The 14,340-nt window shown below is 42.4% G+C and overlaps 1 protein-coding gene across 1 annotated transcript; it reads right to left on the reverse strand.

Annotated features, from left to right (window-relative positions):
• Positions 1–1,629: 1,629 nt before the first annotated feature.
• LOC124606035 lies at positions 1,630–2,326 on the reverse strand. Its single transcript, XM_047137999.1, has 3 exons — positions 2,122–2,326; positions 1,868–2,077; positions 1,630–1,778 (listed from the first exon to the last, which is right to left on the reverse strand). Exons 1-3 carry the CDS (start codon positions 2,324–2,326, stop codon positions 1,630–1,632), a joined length of 564 nt encoding a protein of 187 aa, XP_046993955.1.
• Positions 2,327–14,340: the final 12,014 nt, after the last annotated feature.

Here is a 14,340-nt window from a genome sequence, read left to right on the forward strand (position 1 = left end):
TGTATCACAAAACAAAACATTGATTCAGCTGGAAGAAAAAATCTCATTGACAAGATGTAATATATTATTTTCAGTGGCACTGAAAATAATAATCTGCATCTAATTTTGAATAAGCAACTGTTTGGCACCATATAGGGAGTGATATGTAACTTGAAAATCCAATAAGTTCTGATATCAACACTCATGTGTCAGACAGTCATTACTCACAATGCATATAGTAACTGGTCTCTCTGTTTCCAGGGCAATGTAAGTAATTGACATTAACACACATTGACATTAACACACAAATTAACACACAAATTAATTGTATGGAGTGTAGCCATGTATGGAAGTGAAACATGGACGATAAATAGTCTGGACAAGAAGAGAATAGAATCTTTCGAAATGTGGTGCTACAGAAGAATGCTGAAGATTAGATGGGTAGATCACATAACTAATGAGGAAGTATTGAATAGGATTGGGGAGAAGAGAAGTTTGTGGCGCAACTTGACCAGAAGAAGGGATCGGTTGGTAGGACATGTTCTGAGGCATCAAGGGATCACCAATTTAGTATTGGAGGGCAGCGTGGAGGGTAAAAATCGTAGAGGGAGACCAAGAGATGAATACACTAAGCAGATTCAGAAGGATGTAGGTTGCAGTAGGTACTGGGAGATGAAAAAGCTTGCACAGGATAGAGTAGCATGGAGAGCTGCATCAAACCAGTCTCAGGACTGAAGACCACAACAACAACAACACAAATTACTGAATACTGTTCATAAAATAATATTTTTTTGGTGGACAGAGTCAATCAAATCACTCGATTATTAATTATTCTTAGTCTGTAAATTTCTAATATCATAAATGTTCAGTGCTTACATAGAGGGCTCTACTTAGTACAACGGGTGCACTCATGTGTTAGTGTGTGACCTCTTTGCCAACTGATACAAGGTTTAGAAAGCAATTTGCACCATCAGTTCAGTGGACTTTGATAATTGGATACTCCATGCACATAATCCATAGTACCTGGTGAGTCTTTTCCTGCATGCACTATGTCACCTAGAGCACTTTGTTTATGTACCGACAGCTCTCCACAGGCAAATGCTATGTGCCCCTATGTTGCTATGCATTACCAGACTCACTTATTTTTACAATCACTAACAAAACTCAAGAGAGCGTGTCACATTATGTATGCTGCCAGGCATACCCACAGGAAGTGCCACCAAGAAGAATACCTGCTGCTGAAGGCTTTTTGGGAAAAATGCCTGATTAACGATGTGATGAGTGATAGATATACTACTGCTTGACACTGAATGTGGTCTGCAATGCTGTGTGTGTGCCAGTTGAGGTGTTATCTGCTCAATTGTAGCCTATCTGTCACAGTGGCCTCCTGTCACCCAGGAAAATTTTATGAGGCGGGTGATGCACTATGCATCCTGTGCAGCTCATATACCACATGTTGTTATGTGCTGGTGCCACTGACTATCGTAGCATCATGGAGGCTGGATAGATCAGGTGCTGTCATGTGAGTGTGTGGGCTTGCACCAAAGCGTTATTACTGTAGACGTTCCTCAACTCAGCTAGGAGGGCATTGTGAGGGTCCAGCAACTGAGGTGTGGTAGTGGCAGGCATTATGGGCAGCTCTGCTGATGTTCATGGTGAGGTAGTGCTGCATGGTCTCAATGTTGGAGTCCCACATGTCTGCTGCTGAGCAACCGGAATATTGCTTACAATGCCAATGGCAGTTTGATCTTGACATTGGGTGATGTGCACAGGATGGGAAGGACCACAGTAGACATCAGCTTTAGACAGTTGGTGCATACTATGGTGGGATTACCTTGGAGGCAGATAGAAAAAATCTTCTCTTATCTCTTGAGCACCAAGTACAGACTGGAATACTGTGGCTGGAGGGGTGGCTGATTGACATCCACTTGGAGCATAACATGCATGCATGTATGTAGGTCTTTGTACAGGAGGGACCAGTGTTCAGCATGGCACCACAGGGATATTGAATAAAGGTGGACCATGCAGTGGTGGAGCTGTTGAATGAATGCTGGAACTCGGCTGATGGTTGGTACTGCCTGGTGCTTGATGATGTGCCCTTGAATCAGGAGCCGGTACCCATAAACTATTTCGGTGATTCACCTAAGTCAGCTTTGTGTGCCCCACACAAACTTATGAGAACTACAGGTATAATGGTAGACCACGTTGTATTTTGGCATATGAGGGCAGCTTTCAGTGTTCTGTGAAATCTCTCCATTGTGCTGTTTGTGGGAGGGTGATAACTGGTCATGTGATGAACAAGTGTGCCACATGTTGTAACTAACATTTTAAATAGACCTGATGTCATTTACAGTCTGCTGTTATGTGGCAGGGAGATGCAAAATGTGACACCCAAATGTCCATGGAAGCCATAGCCACCGAATCTGCCATGATGTCAGGCAATGGTATGGCCTCCAGCCCCCATGTGAATCTAGAGATGACAGTGAGTACATAACTGTGGTCATTTGATGAAGGCATGGTCCATCAAGGTCAACATGGACATTGAAGAAATTGTGGTGAACTAGAGGGAAAGACGTGACTGGAGTGTGTATGTGCCAGCTTACTTTGGCATACTGACTAGGATGCCAAGAGTGCATCCAGATGGTCCAATTGTCAATTCCATTGTAGGCCAAGCACCTTTGACATGTTGCTGTAGGACGGTGCCAATAGCAGACTGACAGGTGTCCACAGTGACTGTGAGGGGGATTGATCAATAAGGTTATGTTAATAGCGCAGTGTTGGAATGACTTTGTTCTTTGAGTTCAAAGATATTTGTCATTTGGCCTGTTCTGGAAATGGGTCTGTTACATTTGGTTCAGTTATACTGAAGGGTGATAATGAGTGGTGTTTGGACTCTAACTGCTTTCTTTAGGTAGTGTCAATAAAAATTGACTATCCTGAAGAATTTGTATAGTTCCTTAAATGTTTTTGAGGCATGGGAACTCAGCAAGTGTGCAGGTCTTCTTGCATAGTGGGCAGGGGCAGGCAGGTGATATTAAACTTCCAGGAGGTGGCAACAGTGTTTCACTGAGTTGCACGAGTAAATGATACCATCATGCAAGTATCACAAAGCAACCTGAGGCACTACACAGGAAGTTATTGAGGAACTGCTGCTAGGTCTGGGCAGTGTAGTAAAGCCCAGATGGCATAAAGGCATTTTAGAATAGACCAAAAGACATAATTATTGCCATCTTTTCCACATCTTTTGGGGTGACCAGAAGATGTGTAAAAGCTATTGCACAGTCTCATTTGCTGAACTTGGTAGTGCCTGACAGTTGCTACTGTCTGGAGTGTGAGGGGTCATGGCTGGGTGTGTGAGCACACTGGCATCTGCAGACAGGGGGAGGTGGGTGTGAGCATCATGCAGGATGGGCATGTACTGGTCACAGACAACACTGTGTGGTGTCAGGCACATTGAGGGAATGGGCTTGTGTGCGCACCCGGGAGGTGGTGAGTTTGTTCATCTCCATGATCACAGGGCTCATGAGCTGTGCCATGTCTGTGGGAGCATCAGAGGGGTTAGGCAGTGAGGAAACTGACACTAGGTGCAGCTTGGGAAAGCTTTGTATAGGAGGGTTGCAGCATGGTGTTGCAGCAATCATAGTGTGGGTGTTGAGTGATTCAAACACCCTGTTGGCATCGATGTTTGTGTAGTCATGCATGACCGGTGCTGTATGGATGACAGCAGGCAGGCACACAAACCAATTCACAAGAAGCAGGAAGCAATATGTAACCTGGAAGTTCCATTAGTTCTGAAATCCAGACTGACATGGACAATTAAGTCTCACCCTAAAATGAAAAAATAGTAATAGCACTCCAGACTACACGTCAGATAATGATAAAACATCCAGAAGGTGATGATGGTGTTCCGTTGAGCTACGCAAGTTACATCTACATCTACATCTACATCTATACTCCGCGAGCCACCTTACGGTGTGTGGCGGAGGGTACTTATTGTACCACTATCTGATCCCCCCTTCCCTGTTCCATTCACGAATTGTGCGTGGAAAGAACGACTGCTTGTAAGTCTCCGTATTTGCTCTAATTTCTCGGATCTTTTCGTTGTGATCATTACGCGAGATATATGTGGGCGGTAGTAATATGTTGCCCATCTCTTCCCGGAATGTGCTCTCTCGTAATTTCGATAATAAACCTCTCCGTATTGCGTAACGCCTTTCTTGAAGTGTCCGCCACTGGAGCTTGTTCAGCATCTCCGTAACGCTCTCGCGCTGACTAAATGTCCCCATGACGAATCGCGCTGCTTTTCGCTGGATCATGTCTATCTCTTCTATTAATCCAACCTGGTAAGGGTCCCATACTGATGAGCAATACTCAAGAATCGGACGAACAAGCGTTTTGTAAGCTACTTCTTTCGTCGATGAGTCACATTTTCTTAGAATTCTTCCTATGAATCTCAACCTGGCGCCTGCTTTTCCCACTATTTGTTTTATGTGATCATTCCACTTCAGATCGCTCCGGATAGTAACTCCTAAGTATTTTACGGTCGTTACCGCTTCCAATGATTTACCACCTATGGCATAATCGTACTGGAATGGATTTCTGCCCCTATGTATGCGCATTATATTACATTTATCTACGTTTAGGGAAAGCTGCCAGCTGTCGCACCATGCATTAATCCTCTGCAGGTCCTCCTGGAGTACGTACGAGTCTTCTGATGTTGCTACTTTCTTGTAGACAACCGTGTCATCTGCAAATAGCCTCACGGAGCTACCGATTTTGTCAACTAAGTCATTTATGTATATTGTAAACAATAAAGGTCCTATCACGCTTCCCTGCGGTACTCCCGAAATTACCTCTACATCTGCAGATTTTGAACCGTTAAGAATGACATGTTGTGTTCTTTCTTCTAGGAAATCCTGAATCCAATCACAAACCTGGTCCGATATTCCGTAAGCTCGTATTTTTTTCACTAAACGTAAGTGCGGAACCGTATCAAATGCCTTCCTGAAGTCCAGGAATACGGCATCAATCTGCTCGCCAGTGTCTACGGCACTGTGAATTTCTTGGGCAAATAGGGCGAGCTGAGTTTCACATGATCTGTGTTTGCGGAATCCATGTTGGTTATGATGAAGGAGATTTGTATTATCTAAGAACGTCATAATACGAGAACACAAAACATGTTCCATTATTCTACAACAGATTGACGTAAGCGAAATAGGCCTATAATTATTCGCATCTGATTTATGACCCTTCTTGAAAATGGGAACGACCTGCGCTTTCTTCCAGTCGCTAGGTACTTTACGTTCTTCCAGCGATCTACGATAAATTGCTGATAGAAAGGGGGCAAGTTCTTTAGCATAATCACTGTAGAATCTTAAGGGTATCTCGTCTGGTCCGGATGCTTTTCCGCTACTAAGTGATAGCAGTTGTTTTTCAATTCCGATATCGTTTATTTCAATATTTTCCATTTTGGCGCCCGTGCGACGGCTGAAGTCAGGGACCGTGTTACGATTTTCCGCAGTGAAACAGTTTCGGAACACTGAATTCAGTATTTCTGCCTTTCTTCGGTCGTCCTCTGTTTCGGTGCCATCGTGGTCAACGAGTGACTGAATAGGGGATTTAGATCCGCTTACCGATTTTACATATGACCAAAACTTTTTAGGGTTCTTGTTTAGATTGTTTGCCAATGTTTTATGTTCGAATTCGTTGAATGCTTCTCTCATTGCTCTCTTTACGCTCTTTTTCGCTTCGTTCAGCTTTTCCTTATCAGCTATGATTCGACTACTCTTAAACCTATGATGAAGCTTTCTTTGTTTCCGTAGTACCTTTCGTACATGATTGTTATACCACGGTGGATCTTTCCCCACGCTTTGGACCTTAGTCGGTACGAACTTATCTAAGGCGTACTGGACGATGTTTCTGAATTTTTTCCATTTTTGTTCCACATCCTCTTCCTCAGAAATGAACGTTTGATGGTGGTCACTCAGATATTCTGCGATTTGTGCCCTATCACTCTTGTTAAGCAAATATATTTTCCTTCCTTTCTTGGCATTTCTTATTACGCTTGTAGTCATTGATGCAACCACTGACTTATGATCACTGATACCTTCTTCTACATTCACGGAGTCGAAAAGTTCCGGTCTATTTGTTGCTATGAGGTCTAAAACGTTAGCTTCACGAGTTGGTTCTCTAACTATCTGCTCGAAGTAATTCTCGGACAAGGCAGTCAGGATAATGTCACAAGAGTCTCTGTCCCTGGCTCCAGTTCTGATTGTGTGACTATCCCATTCTATACCTGGTAGATTGAAGTCTCCCCCTATTACAATAGTATGATCACGAAACTTCTTCACGACGTTCTGCAGGTTCTCTCTGAGGCGCTCAACTACTGCGGCTGCTGATGCAGGTGGTCTATAGAAGCATCCGACTATCATATCTGACCCACCTTTGATACTTAACTTAACCCAGATTATTTCACATTCGCATTCGCTAATAACTTCACTGGATATTATTGAATTCTTTACTGCTATAAATACTCCTCCACCATTGGCGTTTATCCTATCCTTGCGGTATATATTCCATTCTGTGTCTAGGATTTCGTTACTGTTCACTTCCGGTTTTAACCAACTTTCCGTTCCTAATACTATATGCGCACTATTTCCTTCAATAAGAGATACTAATTCAGGAACCTTGCCCTGGATACTCCTGCAGTTTACCAATATTACGTTAACTTTTCCTGTTTTTGGTCTCTGAGGACGGACGTTCTTTATCAACGATGATAATGTCCTCTCTGGTAAGCCGTCAGGTATTTTATCGTTTCGCCCAAGGGGGGGTCCCTCTAACCTAAAAAACCCCCGTGTGCACGCCACACGTACTCTGCTACCCTAGTAGCTGCTTCTGGTGTGTAGTGCACGCCTGACCTGTCTAGGGGGCCCTACAGTTCTCCACCCAATAACGGAGGTCGATGAATTTGCAACCATTATAGTCGCAGAGTCGTCTGAGCCTCTGGTTTAGACCCTCCACACGGCTCCAAACCAGAGGACCGCGATCGACTCTGGGCACTATGCTGCAGATATTAAGCTCAGCTTGCACTCCGCGTGCGATGCTGGTTGTCTTCACCAAATCAGCCAGCCGCCGGAAGGAACCAAGGATGGCCTCAGAACCCAAGCGGCAGGCGTCATTCGTTCCGACATGTGCTACTATCTGCAGCCGGTCACACCCAGTGCGTTCAATAGCTGCCGGAAGGGCCTCCTCCACATTACGGACGAGACCCCCCGGCAAGCACACCGAGTGCACACTGGCATTCTTCCCCGACCTACCCGCTATTTTCCTAAGGGGCTCCATAACCCGCCTAACGTTGGAGCTCCCTATAACTAATAGGCCCGCCCTCTGTGACTGTCGGGACCTTGCCGGAGAATCGGCCACTGGCCCAACAGGCGAGGCATCCTGTGGTGGCTCGGAAACGATGTCATCACCACTAGGAAGCACCCCGTACCTGTTGGAAAGGGGTAAGGTAGCTGCCACGCGGCCAGATCCCACCTTCGCCTTTCGGCCAGGCACGCGCGAGCCCACCACTGTCCGCCATTCACCCTGGAGTGATGGCTGACCGCTAAGATGCTCACTGCCGGAAGACGCAGCGACATCAGGGGTTCCATGTGATTCCAAGGCCACCGAAGTAGGCATAGGTCTCACCACAGTTGCCCCAACGCCACTACGAGCCGACGCCTGCGCCTCGAGCTCGATGAGCCTAACAGACAAAGCCTCCACCTGCCCCCGAAGAGTGGCCAATTCTCCTTGCGTCCGCTCACAACAACCACAGTCCCTACACATGACTTTGTTTACCCTACTCAATACGGTGACAAATTCCCAAGATAATCTTCTGATGAGCTACTTTGATAATCAAGAAACACTCACTGAAATACGAGACGCAAAAACTACGCTAGGTTTTCCCAGAAAAACTATTTAAAAGCTAAGCGCAGCAAATAAGTACAAAAACGCTTTATACAAACAGTACTCGCTGCTGCTGGTGCTCTCGCTCTGGCTGTCACAAGACAACTGCTGATTCAAGTGACTACTGGCTAACGGCCGCGAAACAAACAAAAGACGGTTTTAGGGCGCTTTCTGTTCTAAACGATCAAGAAAACACTAAGAAATCTAACACGAAAACTACGTAAAGTTTTATCAAGAACTGTTAGTTACTATGCAGAGCAGATAAACACAAATAGAATCCCTTCCTTAGTGGAAGGTCGTAAACAAAATGCAAAATAAACGCTTTATACAAACAGTACTCGCTGCTGCTGGTGCTCTCGCTCTGCCTGTCACAAGACAACTGCTGATTCAAGTGACTAGTGGCTAGTTAGTTAGGATATCATACAAGTAAGCAAAGCAATCCAAGGCACCATGCAGGACATTATTGAAGAAACACTGCTAGGTATGGGCAGTGTTGTGTAGCCCAAATGGCATAATGTCACTTTTGAATAGACCAAAAGACATCTTTTCCACATCTTCCGGGGAAACAAAAATTTGCACAAAAGCTTTTGCTGTCTAATTTGCTGACACAGTTGTGCTTGATAGTTGCTAATAGTTCTAGGGTGAGAAGTTCAACTGTGTTGGTGGGCACACTGGCAGTTGCAGGCTGGGGAAGGGGATGTGTGCGTTATATAAGGTGTGTGAGTGCTGATAGTGGACGTTGCCATGTGGTGTCAGGCAGACTGAAGAGTAGCAAAGTCTATAGTAACTGATCTCTTTTTTTCAAGATCAATGTAGTTAATGGACCTTAACACACAAATTACTAAATATTGTTCACAGAAGTATATTGTTTAGTGAATAGTGTCCATCAAATCACTTAGTTATTAATTATTCCTAGTCCATAATTTCTAATATTATCATTGCCCGTTACATTCATAGAGCAGCGGATGCACATGTGTGTTACCATGTCACCTCTTTGCCAGCCGATACAAGGTTTAGAATCCAATTTGTACCTTCAGTTCAGTGGTCTCCAATAATTGGATGCACTGTGCACATAATTTTTAGTCCCTAGTGAGTGTTTTTCTGCACATATGAAATCACTTAGTGACCTTTGTTTAGCTACCAGCAGCTCTTCATAGACAAATTCTGTTCACCTCTATGCTGCTATGCATTATCAAGCAAACTTACTCATCGTCTTCTAGGTTGAACCTAAACTAATCACTTGGCAAGCCATTAAATGTCTGATATCACACAAATTAACTTATTTTTACAAACATTAACAATACTCAGGGGAGCATGTCTCTTTATGCATACAGCTAGTTATCTTCACAGCAAGTGCCACTGAAAGGAATGCCTGTTACTACGTAAATTTTTTGCGAAAATCCCCAACTTTGCAAACGGGGGCATGCAATATATCCTACATTCCAATTAAGCCTCAAACTTTGTTAGTCGTTATCCTTCCTTACCCTTCCAGCCCCTTCCCTGTTCCCATTTTGGCACTACACAGCCCTCATTCCACTATCACATCCAGTCTTTTTACTTGTCTCCTTTTCCGCTGCCTTCCCCCCACCACCCCCCCTCCCCACCTCTCCCCTGCCAACCCTGACTACACATAGCTGCCCTACCCTCTCTCTCCACCACGTCCATGCACACTCCCCCAGCAGCACTTCACTATCACTGTCTGCTGCCCCTAGTCTATTATCCCTCCCCCTCCCCACCCCAGCCTCCTGCTTACCCTCACCCAGTTGCCACTCCCATCACATACTGGTGCTGCTGCTCACGGCTTGGCTTCAGTTGCCTGAGACTGCAGCCATGTGTGTATGAGTTGTGCTTGCATGTGTGTGTGTGTGTGTGTGTGTGTGTGTGTGTGTGTGTCTGTGTGTGTGTGTGTGTGTGTGTGTGTGTGTGTGTGTGTGTGTGTGTGTGTGTGGGTGGGTGGGTGGGTGGGTGGGTGGGTAGATGGGTGTTGTATATTTCTGACAAAGGCTTTACTGGCTGAAAGCCTTATTTGTGACAGTTTTTTTGTTGTGCCTATCTGCAACTCTGCACCTTTGCTATATGGTAAGTAGCAACCTTCCTTTTCATAATATTGCTTTTCAGAAGTTGATAAATACTGTTTTGATCCAATGTTCTCATTTTGCAATGTGAAAAAGTTGTGAGTTGGGTTTCACATCAATTTTTTGGAATGGAGCATGCCATTCTCTTCAAAATGCTCTCATTTTGTTTGAACTCAAAATATGTTCAAAGATTCTACAACAACTCAATGTCAAGCATATCAGATGGTCATTTTGTGGATCACTTCTGCTATCCTTCTTGTAGATGGGATCAGATATTGTCAAGCTTATTTTGACTATGCTGCAGAAGTTTTGCTGTGAAGCCTTTGCGCATCCTTCTGTTCTCTCTCCATGTGTGATTTTCATATTTTTAGAGCCTGAAAAATGACATTTGTGTCTGTCAATTTGCTTCTGACTAAGAACTATACACCTGAGTACAATCATCATTCTGTAGGAAACTGCGAAAATTTTTCCATGAAGGCACTGCCCATGAAGTCTCACAATGGGATAAATTTATTAACAATTATGGCAATTACTTTTGAAACTGGAAACATTCTACTTACTTTATTTCCATCTGTCTGGTTTTCATTTGACTGCCCCTTATAGCTTATTGAACATATAAATCTTGATATTTGTTTTAATTTCCCTTTGCACTTTGGTGACCATTGTTGCAAATCACCCTCATGGGCACTGATACCAGTTCCACTGTGGACATCCTCAAATGAGTCACATCTATTTGTTTCTACTAAATCCAATTATATGAATAAAAAAATATGGAACTCTTATTCATTTGTTCTAGGCAGTTTTCATAGAAGGCATTTCATAATGTTTGGCAAGACATCTTGTTGTGTACACTAATAGCAAAACTATGACTATCCCAATTGATTATTGGATTATTTTAGTCTACTGCAATGATTAAAATGTGATCAGTGAACATACAATTTAGCAAAATGAGGTTTTCTCTAATGATTTTGGTTACATCAAGAGCCAAGTCTGGTGTATAATAGAAGTAGCCAATTGCAGTTTTATGCTCACCCCTAATACTGACTCTTGTCGAAAGAATCTTACATGCAGCTTCAATAACTATGTCAGCAAATTTGAATTCCTTGTCTACTATGATGAATGCATCATGTCCATCTTCCAGAAACTTATCCTTTCAATATGCTCTTAAATGCTCTCCAGAAATCTTGCTGCTGTCAATTTAGGGTTTTAACCAACTAGTATTATATGAGCTTCACTGTATTTTAAGACTGCTTCAAACTCTGGCAGTTTGTTGCAAATGCTTTGGCAGTTAACCACTAGCATTATAATACCCTCACTGTGGAGAGCATTTCTTTGAATCTTACACTGATACTTCTAGGTTGCCTACAGCTATTGTAATCTGACAGCACAGTGACTTGCCTAATCTAAACAACTATTTGTGCACCCACTCAGTCAATTACCTGACATCAGGACACAGCAGTAGCACATAGCAAAGACTGGCCAGTTACCTGTTCCTTTGTCCCTGAATAATTTACAGTCTTTATAAGTGGAGGATCATTATTCTACAAAATTTATACCACAGGTGGCTGTGATTACAAGTCCATTAAGATTTTGGTAATGAAGCCTGAGCACAACTTGGGTCACAACATAATGTTCAAAAGACCACATCTGAGTATAGCTCGAGCTGTCACTTTTTCAATATACCCACCAACTATTACTCAAAAACTGGACTCATATCACATGAGAGATATGTACAGGTATCTTGCTATCTGTTCCTTGACAGGTGCTGTGTTTTGTTCCAAATTTTTAGAATTATTTTTTTAAGAAACATTAACAAATGTAAAAGCTGGTGTTGTGAATGGCTGAGCCAATATGTAGTAATGTTGATATAGTTTCAAGAATGTGCTCATTAGGTTTCACAGTTTACTGCAATTCTGCTACAAGCATGTCACATGTGTTGTGTGAGCAAGAAATTTTGGAAGCTCAAGAGGAAGGAATAGCTCAATAACTCACCCCACACTTTTTTTTCTAGAAGGATAATTATATTTTTTATTTTAAAATTTGTAAATATGAAAAATGAACTTGAAGGTTGGTCTTATTTTAGTATAGTACATAATGATTATTTAAGATACATAAATTACACATATGCACTTTAAATAACTACATAAATGGGTGGTAGATTTTACACTGGGAAAGGATAAAGCCAATGACTCATAATGACATGGTCACAGATAAAATTCACTTTATTGTTTACAGTGGTACATCCCAATACACATTTATACATGTATGTAGCTCAGAATACACTTCCTCTATCCTCTCAAGATCTTTCACTCTCAGCCACTGCTGCATCAGTCACAGAATCTTATCTTCTGCAATGCCACTAGTGCTGGAGATGTTCCCAAAACTGCCTTTCAAATCAGCTTCAGTATTAGAAACACTTTATCTTGGTCATCCTCAACCCCTTACAATGGATGGTATGGAAGAAATATTCTCAAAACATTATGCCTCTGGAATTGAACAGTCTATTGCATATGCATCTTGGACATTGCAACAGCCCAGACGATTCAGTCTCAAATTGAGTATGAGGCTCTAGCAATTACAAATAAAATAACAGAGTCCAAGGGCATATATTCTCATAGGCTTAATTATGTTGCAGTAACATTCATCTACAAAACTGGAGATAGGTAAATGATCTGCAACTACATTTCTATTTCCTCCTTCCAATCTTTTCAGATATTTTTAGAAAGTGTGTGTATTATACAATACTGACCTATCTAACTGCTTCTCAGCATTGTGTTCATAAAGGAGCCTTCATAGAGAAAGCAATACAAGACATCACAAGTGAAGTGGCAGCAGAGTTAAATAAGAAAAAACTATCCTGGTGATACAATCTGTGACTGTGCAAAGTCTCCGGTTGTATAGAACACAAAATTCTACTACCCAGACTTAAGTTCTTTGATATTAATGGCATCATGGATCAGGTCTTACCACTGTAACAGGAAGCAAGGGGATCTCATTAACAACTGTATTTTAGGCAAGAAATTAACCTCCAAATAGCAGATTAAAACCCACTGGGTGTCACAAGTACTGACACTGAGACTACTCTTGTTTCTCACCTACATAAAAGGACTGTTCCAAAAATTCTGAAACTCTGCTTACCGTATTTACTCGAATCTAAGCCGCACTTTTTTTCCTGTTTTTGTAATCCAAAAAACCACCTGCGGCTTAGAATCGAGTGCAAAGCAAGCGGAAGTTCTGAAAAATGTTAGTAGGTGCCGCCACAACTAACTTCTGCCGTCGAATATGTGTAGCATGCTTTGTAGACACAAAGATAAATACTGGCGCCAAAACCTCTGCATCAATAAATAAATTTTTAAAAAAGGAGGAAGACGAGCTTTTTTTTCCGTCCCGAGTTTCGACCATTTCCATACATTATCCAACGAAGTAAATACAAATTCCGTATTGTTCATCTTCGAATGTAGCAGAATTTCAATGTACTACGAAAATACGACTGGCAAGACTGTTTGGGATGTTTGTCAATATGGCCAACTTTACGTTCTGAATTTTTTCCTACCTGTGAGAAGAGATGGTTGCTAATAGGAACCTGATGAAATGTGAATCACATGCACTATTCTCTTCACCATAAGAATAATACGAATATAAGCATTTTGCCATGTATTCTTTCGTGTTTGCTGCTATCTCATTTAAATCCTGTCTGCCTAATAAACTATGAAACTAGAGCGAGACAACAGCAAACGCGGAAGAATATACGTATCGTGTCATGTTTATATTCGTATTATTTTTATGCCTAATAGTGATACAGTCAGAAATGGAGCACGGCAACTGACTAGATTTTTAAATCTAAGATGACTAATTTCTGTGCAGAATTTGAGGTACTAAAGAAGCGGCCGCAAAGATTTTCAAACAGAGAAAAATTTTCGCCTAACTCTCGTTCAGAACATGTTCTATCATACGCAGTCTATTATTTGGTTCTTGTTGATCATTATCAAAGAAAGCAGCAGTGTAAGTAACAACAAATAGCAGTCTCTTGCCATTGTTTTGCTAATGAGACGATTCCTCTCTTTTTTTTTAAATTGTAAGCGGCAGTAGCGCGCAGAAAAGCAAGCCATGCTGCGAGCGGCGACAGGCCGTAAACACGCACTATCAGAATGCGACAAACAGTGCATGACACAGTACAGTAATGCATTTTCAGCTTACAGTGGCGTAAACACCTATAACAAAGAAAACAGCACTTATCAGATCAAAGCAAAATAAGCAATCGATTCAAACCAGACGAAGCACGTGAAAAAGGAAGGGTACCCGTATAAATACTGACGGAGCGCCTGACGCATAGCAATGG

This window comes from Schistocerca americana, chromosome 3, assembly GCF_021461395.2.
Source record: "Schistocerca americana isolate TAMUIC-IGC-003095 chromosome 3, iqSchAmer2.1, whole genome shotgun sequence".
NCBI classification, from domain to species: Eukaryota; Metazoa; Arthropoda; class Insecta; order Orthoptera; family Acrididae; genus Schistocerca; species Schistocerca americana.

Excerpts from the sequence above, each read along its gene's own strand:
- LOC124606035 (XM_047137999.1), bottom strand. The coding sequence starts at position 2,326 with ATGACATCAGGTCTATTTAAAATGTTAGTTACAACATGTGGCACACTT. Across the intron at positions 2,078-2,121 it reads GGCACACAAAGCTGACTTAG|GGCACATCATCAAGCACCAG; the intron begins GTGAATCACCGA and ends TCCTGATTCAAG. Across the intron at positions 1,779-1,867 it reads CCTCCAGCCACAGTATTCCA|CTGATGTCTACTGTGGTCCT; the intron begins GTCTGTACTTGG and ends AACTGTCTAAAG.